This window comes from Cervus elaphus, chromosome X (genome assembly GCF_910594005.1).
Source record: "Cervus elaphus chromosome X, mCerEla1.1, whole genome shotgun sequence".
NCBI lineage: Eukaryota > Metazoa > Chordata > Mammalia > Artiodactyla > Cervidae > Cervus > Cervus elaphus.
The window spans coordinates 82378244-82394932 of NC_057848.1; the positions used below are offsets into that span (position 1 = coordinate 82378244).

At 38.4% G+C, this 16689-nt stretch overlaps 1 protein-coding gene across 1 annotated transcript in view; it reads right to left on the minus strand.

Moving 5' to 3' along the window:
- The window catches only part of LOC122689793 (nuclear RNA export factor 2-like), a 36092-nt gene extending 24238 nt beyond the window's left edge, over positions 1–11854 (minus strand). The window contains exons 1-2 of the mRNA XM_043896526.1: positions 11751–11854; positions 10631–10729 (exon numbers count right to left, since the gene is read on the minus strand). Of these exons, the coding sequence (XP_043752461.1) occupies positions 10631–10700 (70 nt within the window). The 5' untranslated portion in view covers positions 10701–10729; positions 11751–11854. The remainder of the gene's footprint in view (positions 1–10630; positions 10730–11750) is intronic.
- Between the last annotated feature and the right edge of the window lie 4835 nt (positions 11855–16689).

Genomic DNA, 16689 nt, shown 5'->3' on the forward strand with positions numbered 1-16689 from the left:
AAATAAAGGCTGTGAAAAGAGACAAAGAAGGACACTACATAATGATCAAAGGATCAATCCAAGAAGAAGATATAACAATTATAAATATATATGTTCCCAACATAGGAGCACCACAATATGTAAGGCAAATGCTAACAAGAATGAAGGGGGAAATTAACAATAATGCAATAACACAATAATAGTGGGAGACTTAAATACCCCACTCCCACCTATGGACAGAACTAAACAGAAAATTAACAAGGCAACACAAACTTTAAATGACACAATGGTCCAGCTAGACCTAATTGATATCTATAGGACATTTCACCCTAAAACAATCAATTTCACCTTTTTCTCAAGTGCACATGGAACCTTCTCCAGAATAGATCACATCCTAGGCCATAAATCTATCCTTGGTAAATTCAAAAAAAATGAAATCATTCCAGTCATCTTTTCTGACCACAATGCAGTAAGATTACATCTCAATTACAGGAAAAAAGTATTAAAAATCCCAACATATGGAGGCTAAATAACACGCTTCTGAATAACCAACAAATCATAGAAGAAATCAAAAAAGAAATCAAAATATGCATAGAAACGAATGAAAATGAAAACACAACAACCCCAAACCTATGGGATACTGTAAAAGCAGTACTAAGGGGAAGGTTCATGGCATTACAGACTTACCTCAAGAAACAAGAAAAAAGTCAAATAAATGACCTAACTCTACACCTAAAGCAACCAGAGAAGGAAGAAATGAAGAACCCCAAGGTTAGTAGAAAGAAAGAAATCTTAAAAATTAGGGCAGAAATAAATGCAAAAGAAACAAGAGACCATAGCAAAAGTCAACAAAGCTAAAAGTTGGTTTTTTAAAAAGGTAAATAAAACTGACAAGCCGTTAGCCAGACTCATCAAGAAACAAAGGGAGAAGAACCAAATCAACAAAATTAGAAATGAAAATGGAGAGATCACAACAGACAACTCTGAAATACAAAAGATCATAAGAGACTACCAGCAGCTCTATGCCAATAAAATGGACAACTTGGAAGAAATGGACAAATTCTTAGAAAAGGATAACTTTCCAAAACTGAACCAGGAAGAAATAGAAAATCTTAACGGACCCATCACAAGCACGGAAATCGAAACTGTAATCAGAAATCTTCCAGCAAACTAAAGCCCAGGACCAGATGGCTTCACAGCTGAATTCTACCAAAAATTTAGAGACGAGCTAACACCTATCTTACTCAAACTCTTCCAGAAAATTGCAGAAGAAGGCAAACTTCAAAACTCATTCTATGAGGCCACCATCACCCTAATACCAAAACCAGACAAGGATGCCACAAAAAGAAAACTATAGGCCAATATCACTGATGAACATAGATGCAAAAATCCTTAACAAAATTTAGCAAACAGAATCCAACAACATATTAAAAAGATCATACATCATGACCAAGTGGGCTTTATCTCAGGAATGCAAGGATTCTTTAATATCTGCAAATCAATCAGTGTAATACACCACATTAACAAATTGAAAGATAAAAACCATATGATTATCTCAATAGATGCAGAAAAAGCCTTTGACCCAGAGCCAACATTATCCTCAATGGTGAAAAATTGAAAGCATTTCCCTTAAAGTCAGGAACAAGATAAGGGTGCCCACTCTCACCAGTACTATTTAACATAGTTTTGGAAGTGTTGGCCACAGCAATCAGAGCAGAAAAAGAAATAAAAGTAATCCAGATAGGAAAAGAAGAATTAAAACTCTCACTGTTTGCAGACGACATGATCCTCTACATAGAAAACCCTAAAGACTCTACCAGAAAATCACTACAGCTAATCAATGAATACAGTAATGTTGCAGGATATAAAATTAACACACAGAGATCCCTTGCATTCCTATAGGCTAACAAAGAGAAATTAAGGAAACAATACCATTCACCATTGCAACAAAAAGAATAAAATACTTAGGAGTGTATCTACCTAAAGAAACAGAAGACCTATACAGAGAAAACTATAAAACACTGATGAAAGAAATCAAAGAGGACACAAATAGATGGAGAAATACACCGTGTTCATGGATTGGAAGAATCAATATTGTGAAAATGACTATACTACCCAAAGCAATCTATCGATTCAATGCAATCCCTATCAGGCTACCAACGGCATTTTTCAGAGAACTAGAACAAATATTTCACAATTTGTATGGAAATACAAAAAACCTCAAATAGCCAAAGCAAACTTGAGAAAGAAGAATGGATCTGGAGGAATCAACCTGCCTGACTTCAGGCTCTACTACAAAGCCACAGTCATCAAGACAGTATGGCACTGGCACAAAGACAGAAATATAGATCAATGGAACAGAATAGAAAGCCCAGAGATAAATCCATGAACCTATGGACAACTTATCTTCGACAAAGGAGGCAAGGATATACAATGGAAAAAAGACAACCTCTTTAACAAGTGGTGCTGAGAAAACTGGTCAACCACTTGTAAAAGAATGAAACTAGAACACCTTTTCACACCACACACAAAAATAAACTCAAAATAGATTAAAGATCTAAATGTAAGACCAGAAACTATAAAACTCCTAGAGGAGAACATAGGCAAAACACTCTCCGACATAAATCACAGCAGGATCCTCTATGACCCACCTCCCAGAATATTGGAAATAAAAGCAAAAATAAACAAATGGAACCTAATTAAACTTAAAAGCTTTTGCACAACAAAGGAAACTATAAGCAAGGTGAAAAGACAGCCTTCAGAAGGGGAGAAAATGATAGCAAATGAAGCAACAGACAAAGGATTAATCTCAAAAATATACAAGCATCTCCTGCAGCTCAATTCCAGAAAAACAAATGACCCAATCAAAACATGGGCCAAAGAACTAAACAGACATTTCTCCAAAGAAGACATACAGATGGCTAACAAACACATGAAAAGATGCTCAACATCACTCATTATCAGAGAAATGCAAATCAAAACCACAATGAGGTACCATTACACACCAGTCAGGATGGCTGCTATCCAAAAGTCTACAAGCAATAAATGCTGGAGAGGGTGTGGAGAAAAGGGAACCCTCTTACACTGTTGGTAGGAATGCAAACTAGTAGATTTCTTAAAAAACTGGAAATAGTACTGCCATATTTCCCAGCAATCCCATTCCTGGGCATACACACCGAGGAAACTCGATCTGAAAGAGACATGTGCACCCCAATGTTCATCACAGCACTGTTTATAATTGCCAGGACATGGAAGCAACCTAGATGCCCATCCGCAGATGAATGGATAAGGAAGCTGTGGTACATACACACAATGGAATATTACTCAGCCATTAAAAAGAATTCATTTGAATCAGTCCTAATGAGATGGATGAAACTGGAGCCCATTATACAGAGTGAAGTAAGCCAGAAATATAAAGACCAATACAGTATACTAATACATATATATGGAATTTAAAAAGACGGTAATGATAACCCTATATGCAAAACAGAAAAAGAGACACAGATGTACAGAACAGACTTTTGGACTCTGTGGGAGAAGGCAAGGGTGGGATGTTCTGAGAGAATAGCATTGAAACAAGTATACTATCAAGGGTGAAACAGATCACCAGCCCAGGTTGGATGCATGAGACAAGTGCTCAGGGCTGGTGCACTGGGAAGACCCAGAGGGATGGGATGGGGAGGGAGGCGGGAGGGGGGATCGGGATGGGGAACACATGTAAATTCATGGCTGGTTCATGTCAATGTATGGCAAAAACCGCTACAATATTGTAAAGTAATTAGCCTCCAACTAATAAAAATAAATGAAAAAAAAGAAAAAGAAAAAAAAAAGTAAAAATAAATAAATAAATAAAATTAAAAAAAAAGAAAAACCACAATGAGGTACCATCTTATGCCTGTCAGAATGGCTGCTATCAATAAGTCTACAAAGGATAAATGCTGGAGAGGGTGCAGAGAAAAAGGAACCCTCTTACACTGTTGGTGGGAATGCAAACTAATACAGCCACTATGGAGAACAGTGTGGAGATTCCTTAAAAACCTGGACATAGAACTGCCATATGACCCAGCCATTCTACTGCTGGGCATACACACCGAGGAAACCAGAACTGAAAGAGACACATGTACTCCAATGTTCATTGCAGCACTGTTTACAATAGCCAGGACATGGAAGCAACCAAGATGTCCATCGGCAGATGAATGGATAAGAAAGCTGTGGTACATATACACAATGAAATATTACTCAGCTATTAAAAAGAATACATTTGAATCAGTTCTAATGAAGTGGGTGAAACTGGAGCCTATTATACAGAGTGAAGTAAGTCAGAAAGAAAAACACCAATACAGTATATATATTCCATATATATATATATATGGAATTTAGAAAGATGGTAACAATGACCCTATATGTGAGACAGCAAAAGAAACACAGATGTAAAGAACAGACTTTTGGGCTGTAATAGATCGGTTGAATTTTAGTAAATTCACACTACAGAATTTTATTACAGCTGATAAAATGTTGTACATGGTATCTAAGATGAAAAATAGTGTGCAGAATAATTTTCATAGTACGATCTCAAATTATTTTTAAAAGGCACATGTGTACACACATTCACATATAACATATGTGGAGTGAGGTAGGAGGGCGGTTCAGGATGGGGACACATGTACACCCATGGCTGATTCGTGTCAATGTATGGCAAAAAACACTACAATATTGTAAAGTAATTAACCTCCAGTTAAAATAAGTAAATTAATTTTAAAAAATAAAATAAAGGCCATTATAAGAGACAAGTATACTACCTAAAGATCAAGGATCAATCTAATAAGATATAACAATTATAAAAACATATGCACCTAATATAGGAGCACCTCAATACATAAGATAAATGCTAACATGTATGAAAGGGGAAGTTAACAGCACAATAATAGTGGGGGACTTTAATACCCCACTCATACTAATGGACAGATCATCCAGACCGAAAAATAGCAAGGTAACACAAGCTTTAAGCAATAAAATGGACCAGTTATCCCTAATTTATAGCTATAGGACATTTAACCCAAAAACAATGGATTTCACCTTTTTCTCAAGTGTACATGGAACATTCTCCAGGATAGATCACATCCTGTGCCACAAATCTAGCCTTGGTAAATTTAAAGAAACTGAAATAATTTCAAACATTTTTTCTGATCATAATGCTGTAAGATTAGATATCAACTACTGGAAGAAAGCTATTAAAAACCCAAACATATGGAGACTAAGCAATACACTTCTGAGTAACCAACACATCACTGAAGAAATAAAAAAGGAAATCAAAATACACATAGAAACAAATAATAGCGAAAACATGACAACCCAAAACCTATGGGATTCAGTAAAAGCAGTGCTAAGAGGGAAGTTCATAACACTACAAACCTATCTCAAGAAACAAAAAAATGAAAATGAAAGTTGCTCAATCATGTCCAACTCTTTGTGACCCCATGGACTATACAGTCCATGGAATTCTCCAGGCCAGAATACTGGAGTGGATAGCCATTCCATTCTCCAGGGATCTTCCCAACCCAGGGATTGAACCCAGGCCTCCCACACTGCAGGTAGATTCTTTACCACCTGATCTACCAGGGAAGCCCTCAAGAAACAAGAGAAACATCAAATAAACAACATAGCTTTACAACTAAAGCAGCTAGAAAAAGAACAAAAAAAAATCCCAAAGTTAGCAGAAGAAAATAAATCATAAAAATCAGAGAATAAATAAATGAAAAAATTAGAAATGAAAATGCAGAAACTGCAACAGACAACACAGAAATACAAATGATCATAAGAAACTACTATAAGCAAATATATACCAATAAAATGGACAACTTGGGAAAAATGAACAAATTCTTAGAAAAGTATAACCTTCCAAAACTGAACCAGGAAGAAATAGAAAATTTGAACAGACCAATCACAAGCACGAAAATTGAAACTATAGTCAAAAATCTTCCAACAAACAATAGCCCAGGACCAGATGGCTTCACAGGTGATTGATACAAAAAATTTAGAGAATAGCTAACACCTATCCTACTAAGCTCTTCCAGAAAACTGCAGAGGAAGGAAAACTCCCAAACTCATTCTATGAGGCCACCATCACCCTGATATCAAAACCAGACAAAGATGCCACAAAAAAGAAAACTACAGGCCAATATCACTGATGAATATAGACACAAAAATCCTCAACAAAATTCTAGCAAACAGAATCCAACAATATATTAAAAAGATCATACATCATGATCAAGGGACTTTATTCCAGGGATGCAAGGATTCTTCAATATTTGCAAATCAATGTGATACACCATAGTAACAAATTGAAAGATAAAAACCATATGATTATCTCAATAGATGCAGGGAAGTCTTTGACAAAATTCAAAACCAATTTATGATAAAAAGTCTCCAGAAAGTAGGCATAGAAGGAACATACCTCAACATAATGAAAGCCATATATGACAACCCGCAACAAACATTATCCTCAATAGCAAAAGGATTGCCTCTAAAATCAGGAACAAGACAAGGGTGCCCACTCTCACCACTACTATTCAACATAGTTTTGGAAGTCCTAGAGACAGCAGTCAGAGAATAAAAAGAAATAAAAAGAATCCAGATTGGAAAAGAAGAAGTAAAACAAACACTGTTTGCCCATGACATGATCCTCTACATAGAAAATGCTAAAGATGCCACCAGAAAATTACTAGAGATAATCAGTGAAAATAGTAAAGCTGCAGGATACAAAAGTAATACACAGAAATATCTTGCATTCCTATACACTAACAATGGAAAATCAGAAAGAGAAATTAAGGAAACAATCCCATTCACCATTGCAACAAAAAGAGAAAAAACAGAAAATACCTGTATACAGAGAACTATAAAACACTGATGAAGGAAATCAAAGATGACACAAATAAATGGAGAAATATGCCATGTTCTTGGATTGGAAGAATCAATAAAGTGAAAATGAGTATATTACCCAAAGCAATCTATAGTTTTGAGTTCCTCCTCAAGGGACAACAATTTGCTAGATATTTTTGAGCTGTTATACAGAAACTAAGACCCCCTGCCCAGGTGGAGAATGGTGACTACATGCTGACCACAAGCACACAGTTCCCAGACTGGTTGGAACTAGAATGTTGATGATTAAGATTCCTGAAACACAACCCTGTGACCTCACCACCAATCAATCAGAAGAACATCATGTATACTGTGGCCCTCACCCCAGATGTTGCCTTTAAAACTGTTCTCTGAAAGGCAAGCAGGGAATTCAAGTCTTTTGAACACAAGCAGTCAGTTCTCCTTACCTGGCACCCTGAAAATAAACACTGTATTTTCCTTCACCAACAACCCAATGTCAGTAGATTGGCTTTGCTGTGTGGCAGGCAAACAAATTCTATTCAGTAACACTCTTGCAACTCTTTCACCATTGTGTGCTATGGAATACAAATATTTCATCTTCTATTATCAACTGTATCCTTACTATCTTCAGATTCACCTAGGCCAGATAACCTATCCCCACTTCCTTCAGGGCTCTTTGCTTGCAAACTATTTCGGTGTCAAGTAGTCTGTTAAACAACGTTCCCACTTACCTATGCTAGATATTCATTCTAGCTATTTTATAAAAGTAAGACACCTTTAATAAAACATATGACATAGCTTACAAAAATTCTGTGAGGGCCAGAAAAGCATGCTTGGATGCTGCACATCCAGGGGAAATCCCCCTCACTGTTATAGCTGAAAACCACGGCTGCCAGCAGGCTAACTGACATTCATGCATTCAAGCACTCTGCTGTGGCTACCTATAAAAACCAAACACCTCTCCCACCATACATAGCTGATCCTACATGTGGCTCCCACATTACTCAGTTATACCTCCAAGCTTTACTATGGTGCATATATTTGATACATAGAGATCTTGTTTGGCACCCTAGACACAAGTAGGGCATGTCTAGAAAACATATACACCCACACTAATATAGGTCTCTATTCTTGTTCTTAGCTTTCTAGTCTCTATAGTGGAAGTGAAAGTCGCTCATTCGTGTCCGACTCTTTGCAACCCCATGGACTATGCAGTCCATGGAACTCTCTAGGCCAGAATACTGGAGTGGGTAGCCTTTCCCTTCTCCAGGGGATCTTCCCAACCCAGGGATCAAACCCAGGTCTCCCACATTGCAGGCAGATTCTTTACCAGCTGAGCCACAAGGGAAGCCCTTAATCTCTATAGTACAGGAAAACATTTAATAAAGAGTGTTTATGAGTGTTGGAATAGTTGCCAAGTGACCAATTTGTGGTATATTCCACAGGATCTGGTTTTTTTTTTTTTCTATTGTAAATGATATATTCACAGTGAAAATATTATTTCCTATTTGGTGCAATTATTTTGCATATATTAGTCTCACATATAATAAGCTGGTTGGAAAGTGAAAAAAAAGTGAAAGTATTAGTTCCTCAGTTGTGTCCAATTCTTTGAGACCCCATGGACTGTAGCCCACCAGGCTCCCATGTCAACGGAATTTTCCAGGCAAGAATACTGGAGTGGGTAGACATTCCCTTCTTCAGGGGATCATCCTGACCCAGGGATTGAACCCAGGTGTCCTGCATTGCAGGCAGGTTCTTTACCATCTGAGCCACCAGGGATAATTTTCCATAGCTTCTCTTGAGTTTTATATGAAGACAATTATACTGACAGGTTTGTTTATTTTCAGTTTTACAAGTGTTAATGTATGTATGTACATATTTTGACTTACTGCAATGCCTCAGAGACTCAGTAAGATGTTGAATAGCAGTGATTATGTGAATCATCTTTGCCTCTTCTGATTTAAAATGCAGTGGTTTTAATGTATCAGTATTATGTATGTTGTTTGTTATAGTTTTTCTTAAATACCCACTATCATTTTAAAGAAATATCTTTCTATTCCCAGTTAGCTGAGAGTTATTTTTGTTGTTGTTTAATCTTGATTGGTTATTGAATTTTGTTGCATGCATTTTTTTCTGGAATCTTTGTGATAATCATTCTTTTCTAGCTCCTTTTCCTTATTAATGTGTCGAATTACATTATGGATCTCCTAATGTTAAACCAACAATGCAAATTTGGTATAAACACAACTTTGCCCAACTATATTATCTGTTTTAGCTATTGCTGGATTAAGTTTGTCATTATCTTATTTCTGCTTTTTTACATTTTTATAACCAATTAAGATTGAGCAGTAATTTTGCATTCTCACGCAGTCTTTGTCAAGAATAAGCTTAGATGATGGCTGCTCTGTCAGTTTGGGTCTCCAAGGTCTACCATCCTGTGATGGGCATGCACCTGCCATAGACATGTAGTAGGAGTGAGGAGTAAGCCACTGAGATATGGGGATCATCTATTATTATAGTATAATTTAGCCTATGGGCTTCCCAGGTGGTGCTAGTGGTAAAGAACCTGCCTGCCAATGCAGGAGACATAAAGGATGTGGGTTTGATCCTTGGGTCAGGAAGATCCCCTACAGGAGGGCATAGCAACCCACTCCAGTATTTTTGCCTGGAGAATCTCATGGACAGAGGAGCGGGTCACACAGACTTGGACACAACAGAAGTGACTTATCAAGCATGCAATCTAGCCTATCCTGATTCTTCTATCTTATCTGTAAATTAAAATAACATCCTTTCAGGATTTTCCTGAGGATTAAATGAGAAAACTTGTATGACAAGGTTATCACAATGTTTTGACATATAATAGGAATTCAAAAAATAGCAGCTCTAATTATTAAATAATAACTAATTAGTTTTGAAAAAGTGTGGAAATTGGTATAAAATGTGAGACAGTTCACCCTTACAAGTAAGTTGTATCATATTCTCCAGAGTGGGGCATTTTATTTTGCTTATAAGATTTCCTAATGACTAGCACTTATGCACTTATTTCTTGCCATCATGATATCAGAAACATAAATTGAGGTTATATATAAAAAATGAAAAAAATGGAAAGGCTAAGCAAAAGAATGACTAATGAAATAAGACAAAATGAGTAAGCAATAAGTAGTTTCTTAATGAGAACAGATTATAATTATCAGTAAACATACATTGTTCTTAGTAAACAAAGGTACAAGGCATTAATACGTAAGAAGAGATTTAGTTTGAACAGGTTCTCCCAAAATGTTTTCTATGGAACACTGGTACTTCAAATGGTCTGTGGGAAAATGTTCCATTCCCACAGAAATTGAGGAAATCAACTGCTACAGACTGAATGTTTATGTTCCAACCTAATCTCCAAGGTGACAGTATTTGGAGGTAGAGTCTTTGAAAGGTGATTAGGTCATGAGTGAGGTTCCCTCATGAATGGGATTTGTGCCCTTATAAAGAACCCAGAGAGCTCACTTGCTCTTCTGCCCTGTGAAAATACAGCATGAAGAAAGCCCTTTATGAAGCAGGAAGCAGATCTCACCAGACACTGAACCTGCTGGTGTCTTGATTTTGGACTTCAGAAATTCCAGAACTGTGAAAAATAAATTTCTGTTGTTTATAAGCCACCCAGTCCACAGTGTTCTACTATAGCAGACTGAACAAAGTAAGTCACTACCCCTTTCTCTGATATTCAAGTTGCATACTAGCATGTTATCTTTAAAGTAAGACAATATAGAAATCCTTTTACCTTCATTTTTGTATGTCCCATTGTTCTCTGATGGATGAGTATTTTTTTGTTGGTATTGTCTCTCAGACATAGTGTTTTGTAGAAAAAAATCTCAAAGTGCTGAAATAAGAGAAAAAACAGCTATTATATAATAAAAATACCACCCCATAAACATCTCTCAAACAATATTTAAATCCCTCACAAATGTAAACACGATCTCTTATTTGCTGAATTTTACTCCTTAAGTACCATCTACGTGATTTTTATGAAATGCATCACCTATAATTTTACTTAATATGTTTTTCTTAAATAAATTCACTGTTTTTTACACATGAAGGAATGGGGTAGTTTTCAAGAAGTCGAATAAGTAATGGTGAGGAGAATCAGAAGCTAGCAGTGTCTGGTTAGACTAACCCATTTAGAGATTCCAAGCAAAAAAGGACTATGGCATCCCATCCCCCATGAGTACATGCTAAGTTGCTTCAGTTGTGTCTGACTCTTCGAGACCCTACAGACTGATGGAAGCCTGCCAGGCTCCTCCATCCCCCACACACTTTGAAAAACTACTGATCGGCAAAGCAAATAACAAAAAACAAATTCTGAATCTTCATGTAATGGCTAGTTTCACACTTTACTGAAAAAATATAAAATTCTTAAAAAATAGTCTCCTCTCGATATACGGGACCAATTAAGAGACAGAAATTAAGATCAGACCTGAAATTATCTATATAAAATTGTCATCTAGGAGTTCTCGGGTATCGATAAACATGTGGTCAGCGGAGCGCAATGGACGCCACCACGTGGCAGAAAGTGAATACCGAGTGGAGATAAGCAAAAGGTGTGGCTTTAATATGGGGGTGGGGAAGGGGAAAGAGAAGCGGGGGAGTCAACCCAGTTTCCCAAGCCTGAGAAGTCCCTCGGGTTTGAGAAAAGTCCTTGTCTTTTCCCAAGGGATGCTGAGAGAAGTCCCTCAACCCCTGTCTCCGAGCCGCCTGCTGTTCCACCAATTCTGAGTAAACCTGGTACTGGTGGGCGTCCATCCTACCCGACTAAAACCTCCGGCAGCTGGATATAAAAGTTAGTGGAAAACTTGGGATCTGAGCCACAGTCTCCTCAAAGTTTCCCGAGTCAGGACACATACCTTAAATCTAAAGGTTTTCCTCACTGACTGGTCCGACTCCTCAGAGGACTAAGCTGAGCTACCGAGCGCCATTCAGCGGCTCTCCACACGCTTTAACAGCGCTCCCTCTCGCGCGAACATAGAGGGTCACGTGACTGCGAGATTCACGTAGTGCGCCACCATGTGGCGCACCGCCCCCCCCCCCCACCCGCCCCGCTCAGAACTTCCAGGAGTTTGACGGGCATGGACCACCTAATAAAAAGATCGAAGTCACCTCTGGGATCAGGAGCTCTCAATCCTCATGAAACTGAAAACTGACCATCAAGTGACCACAGCATGTCACATGGACCATAGAATGAATATACACAACCAAGAGCCACTGGATAGGTGCAGTTGTTCATATGACTGCAAGCAGTTTGCTCTCACCATGTGATGGTAGGAGCCATGTCACTGTTGATGCAGGGATCTTGATTGGGTAGCCAACAATATTTACAAGATAGAGATAGCTGAGCCTCTTATGTGACCAAGGGGGACCATAGCATCCATATGATTCTAAGAAACAGGTCATCTTTGTGACTTGGAGGGCTGAGGTTTCCACATGCTATTAGCTAGTATAGGCCACGTGACAGGATGAATCCACACGATGTGCAAGATTTAGGAGTCCGCTGTACTCTAGTGATTTGAAAAGCTGAACCTCTGCTCGGGCCTGGTGCACTGGGAAGACCCAGAGGAATCGGGTGGAGAGGGAGGTGGGAGGGGGGATCGGGATGGGGAATACGTGTAACTCTATGGCTGATTCATATCAATGTATGACAAAACCCAAAAAAATAAAATAATAAAATAAATAAATAAAAATAAATGTTATAATTCACTTAAAAAAAAAAAAAAGAAAGAAAAGCTGGACCTCTGACATGATCATAATGGCAATCAGTCCAGAGAGACTTGGTGAGCTCAGGATTTAAGATCTCGTGATGCTGACATGATCTGCAGGTCTGGGCCTGCCATGCATCTGTAGTGTCCACGAGATGGCAGCATCCAAGTGACCACAGCCTTAGGTACCCAGGATAATCACAAGCTGGATCAGCTTCCTGAGTGACGGTGACAGTAGAGTTCTCGTGGCTGCGTGTTTCAGGAAACCGTTCTTCTTTTGAGACCTGAAGATCCGAGATCGCTCACATTCCTGGTTTTCCCGTTGACGGTGGTATCTATGGGTGATCTTCTTGAGCACACAAGCCTTGGCTAATCCAATCCCTTTAATGTGCTAGTAAATTTCTTTAATGTGCTAATTTTGTTTTTCCTAATAATACACGAAATTTAATACATAAATTAATGCATAATAATGAACTGTGCATGCTGCGTGCTCGGTTGCTGAGTCATGTCTTACTCTTTTACACAGTCCTCCTTAAAACCAGAACTGTTGCCGTATTGTAAGGACTACTTAAAAAACCTAAGTGGTGGGTATAGGTAAGCTTTGTTGACTTAATTTCATGCAAGTCTAAGAGAAATTAAAGCAAACCCAGTAAGTGAATTTCAGTTGTTAATTTGAAAAACAAAATGTGTAGATGACTCCCGGAAATGACGCCGACAGCCCTACGCTCCGTCTTCCAGTCGGCAGCAGAGGCGGGCGGTGGACGTAAGCACGTCTGTCCTGCAACTCGTCCAGCTCGGGGAAGTCTGGAGAGCTCCGCCGGGGACCGCCGCAGGGTCTTCAGGAGCCGGGCCGACTGAGCCTGCGCAGATTTTTATAATTATCCAGCGACCACCGATGATGATAGGTTGGAGAAACTGCTGAAACTGAATTTTATTGACCAGAAGGGAGTCCATTTGTTCCACTTCTTTTTGTTTTCCTTACTGCTTTGAGCTTTACTGTAACGGCTGAAAAACTTGGAAAATAAAATGAACACTCTATGGTCAAAAAAAAAAAAAAAAAGAAAAACAAAATGTGTATAAATGATTTCAATGTGTCAAGCACTTTATTTGTGTATGTGTGTGTCAAGCACTTTAAAACATTATGTTAACTCATTTAATAGTGGTAATTCTATAAACAGCTTCCCAGACAGCTCAGTTAGTAAAGAATTTGCCTGTAATGCAGGAGAACAGGGTTCAATTCCTGGGTCTGCAAAATCCCCTGGAGAAAGGATAGGCTACTCACTCCAGTACTCTTGCCTGGAAAATTCCATGGACTGAGGCCTGGTAGGCTACAGTCCATGGGATCGCAAAGAGTCGGACCTGACTGAGTTACTTCACCTTCACTTTCTTTTCACCCACTCCAGTATTCTTGGGCTTCCCTTGTGGCTCAGCTGGTAAAGAATCTGCCTGCAATGTGAGAGATCTGGGTTCAATCCCTGGGTTGGGAAGTTCCAGTCCCTGGAACTATTATTATTCCAGTTTTCACAGATGAGAAAGGTGAAGCACAGATGTGTGAAGTCATTCGCCTAAAAAGTAACTGAATTTATAGGTGCCAAGTTAGGGGTTACCCCTAGACACTCTGGCTCCAGACTTTGTGTTTTGATCACCCACAAGATTTTCCAAAGGAAATTAAGAATGACTCAATCTTCCTTATTCTACTAACTGGAAAACCATCCTCAGTTACCGAAAAGTTGAGATCATAGAGGACCTCTTTAAAATACCATTTAAATAATTTCAAGTACTACCATTATTATTATTAGAGCTAATCAAAGTTGAAGCCAATTAAATCCTTCAGATTCATTTTAATGTATATTCATTTAATTCATTTTAATATAAACTTATCCTTAATACATGAAGTATTTGTGTATATAAAAGGTGATACAACATGCTAGATGCTAGGTTAAAACATTTCCTTCTTTTATTTTTTAAAATAATTTTATTTATTTATTTTTGGCTGTGCTGGATCTTCACTGCTGCATGGGCTTTTCTCTAGTTGTGGTGAGCGGGGGCTATTCTAGTTGTGGTGCACAGGCCTCTCATTGTGTTGGCCTTCTCTTGTTGTGAAGCATGGGCTCTAGGGTGCTCGGGCTTTTATAGTTGTGGCCCACGGTCTCAGTAGTTGTGGTTTCCAGGCTTAGTTGCTCTTCGACATGTGGAATCTTCCCAGATCAGGAATCGAACCTGTGTTTCCTGCATTGGCCACTGAGACACCAGGGAAACCTCCTTCTTTTATTTTTAAAGACTACAAGAGAAATATGACAGTCTTTATAGCTCTTGGTAGAATTCCAAAAGTTAAAAATGAGTGGAATCTGAATTTACATTTAGTTTGCACCTTCCTAGAAAGAACAGAGAAAGGGGGAAGGACATATGCTATATATATACATATTTATTTTTAGTTGCTGTTTTACAGACACTGTTTTTGCTGATTAGTGTGGAAAAATGAAGCTTTGTCTGTATATCCAAAATAAATTTGAAGTGGTCTTTCTGGCTTGCTGGCTTAGGCAAACTTAATGCTGTACAAGCAATGGGATTATTTTGCTAGCACCCTGCAATGTGGCATGGCTATATAAATAATCTGAAGAAAATACTACAGAACAAATTTTGCACCATGGTTAAATCTGAATATACTAGTAAAGACAGCAGACTGTGTGTTTGTAGTTCTAAGACTTTTGAAGGGAGTCATGACTTCTTGGAGTGACTATATTTGGGCAACTTGGTGTTTCTTAGATAATTTTGGATTATTTATGGGACACGTGTAAATGCAGAGTATGAAAATGAAGCCACATATTTACAATAGAACCTACTGTGAAACTTTGAGATGGATGTAGGAAGCACCTGTATACAATCACAGGATGGAATCATCATGAGCTGATGTCTGTCCCAACTCTAGTTTCTGTAATCACCTGGTGGTGTGGTGGTTTATTTGCTAAGTCATGTCCAACTCTCGTGACCACATGGACTGTAGCCTGCCAGGTTCCTCTGTCCATGGGATTTTCCAGGCAAGGATACTGGAGGAGGTTGCCATTTAATTCTCCAGGGGATCTTCCCGACCCAGGGGTTGAATCTGGGTCTCCTGCATTGCAAGCAGATTTTTTACCGACTGAGCTACCAGGGAAGCCCCTTCTGTAATTACCTATGGATGGACAAATCCACTAATGGCTACTGAGGTCAACTTCTCTCACCAAAAAACAAACCCTGGAGTTATAATTATAACTTTCTTGGGAAGGGTCAGATAGTCTCCTGTCAGAACTAATGGTCATATCATTTATTTTTTCTCTGAGATGATTACCAGGTGGTTTCTTTTTTTTTTTTTTTTTTGGAGATTAAAAAATATATTTAGTTACACTGATGGGTGCCTGTCAGCTCTTTCTAATATACATTGTGGAAGGGAAGCTAAGCCTATGGATAAACACCTACATGAATACAGCTTATATGAGCTAAGCTGTTTAGACATTGCCTTTACCAGATGTTGTTACTATTTAGATGAGGCAGGAGGTTGGTAAGCCATTCTTCTTAAATACTATTTGGCAAGATTTACTGGAAACATTTACTTCTTTTATATTTCTGTTTTGTGGTGGACATTTTGGAGGTCAGTGCTAGTGTTGCAAAGAAGCAAATTAATTCTGACTCCCTGTTGGAACTGTTTTTTGACATGCTATTCATTATTTTTGTTATTATAATCATACATAATGGCTTGCTTAGAAGGACCCTGCCCCTCTGACAGACTGTTAAACTAAAGTGCCTTTGTTCAGAACCCTGTCCACCTATAGATGTCAGGAAGGAAGAAATTAACACATCCCCTGCCTGAGGCTTGCCATTCTAGAAATGTTTGCAAGATTAATGGCCTTTTTACTTTGCTTCCTCACCTCTCCCATCTCTGATCTAAAAGAGAACCTGGCATCCAGACCCCGAAAAAATGGTTATTTTGAGGTGCTAGCCTGCCATCTTCTTGGTCAGCTGCTTTCGAATAAAGTCATTTTCCTTGCCTCAACACCTCCTATCATGCTTTATTTAACACAGATAAATGGGAAAGGGGAATAACAGACAGTTG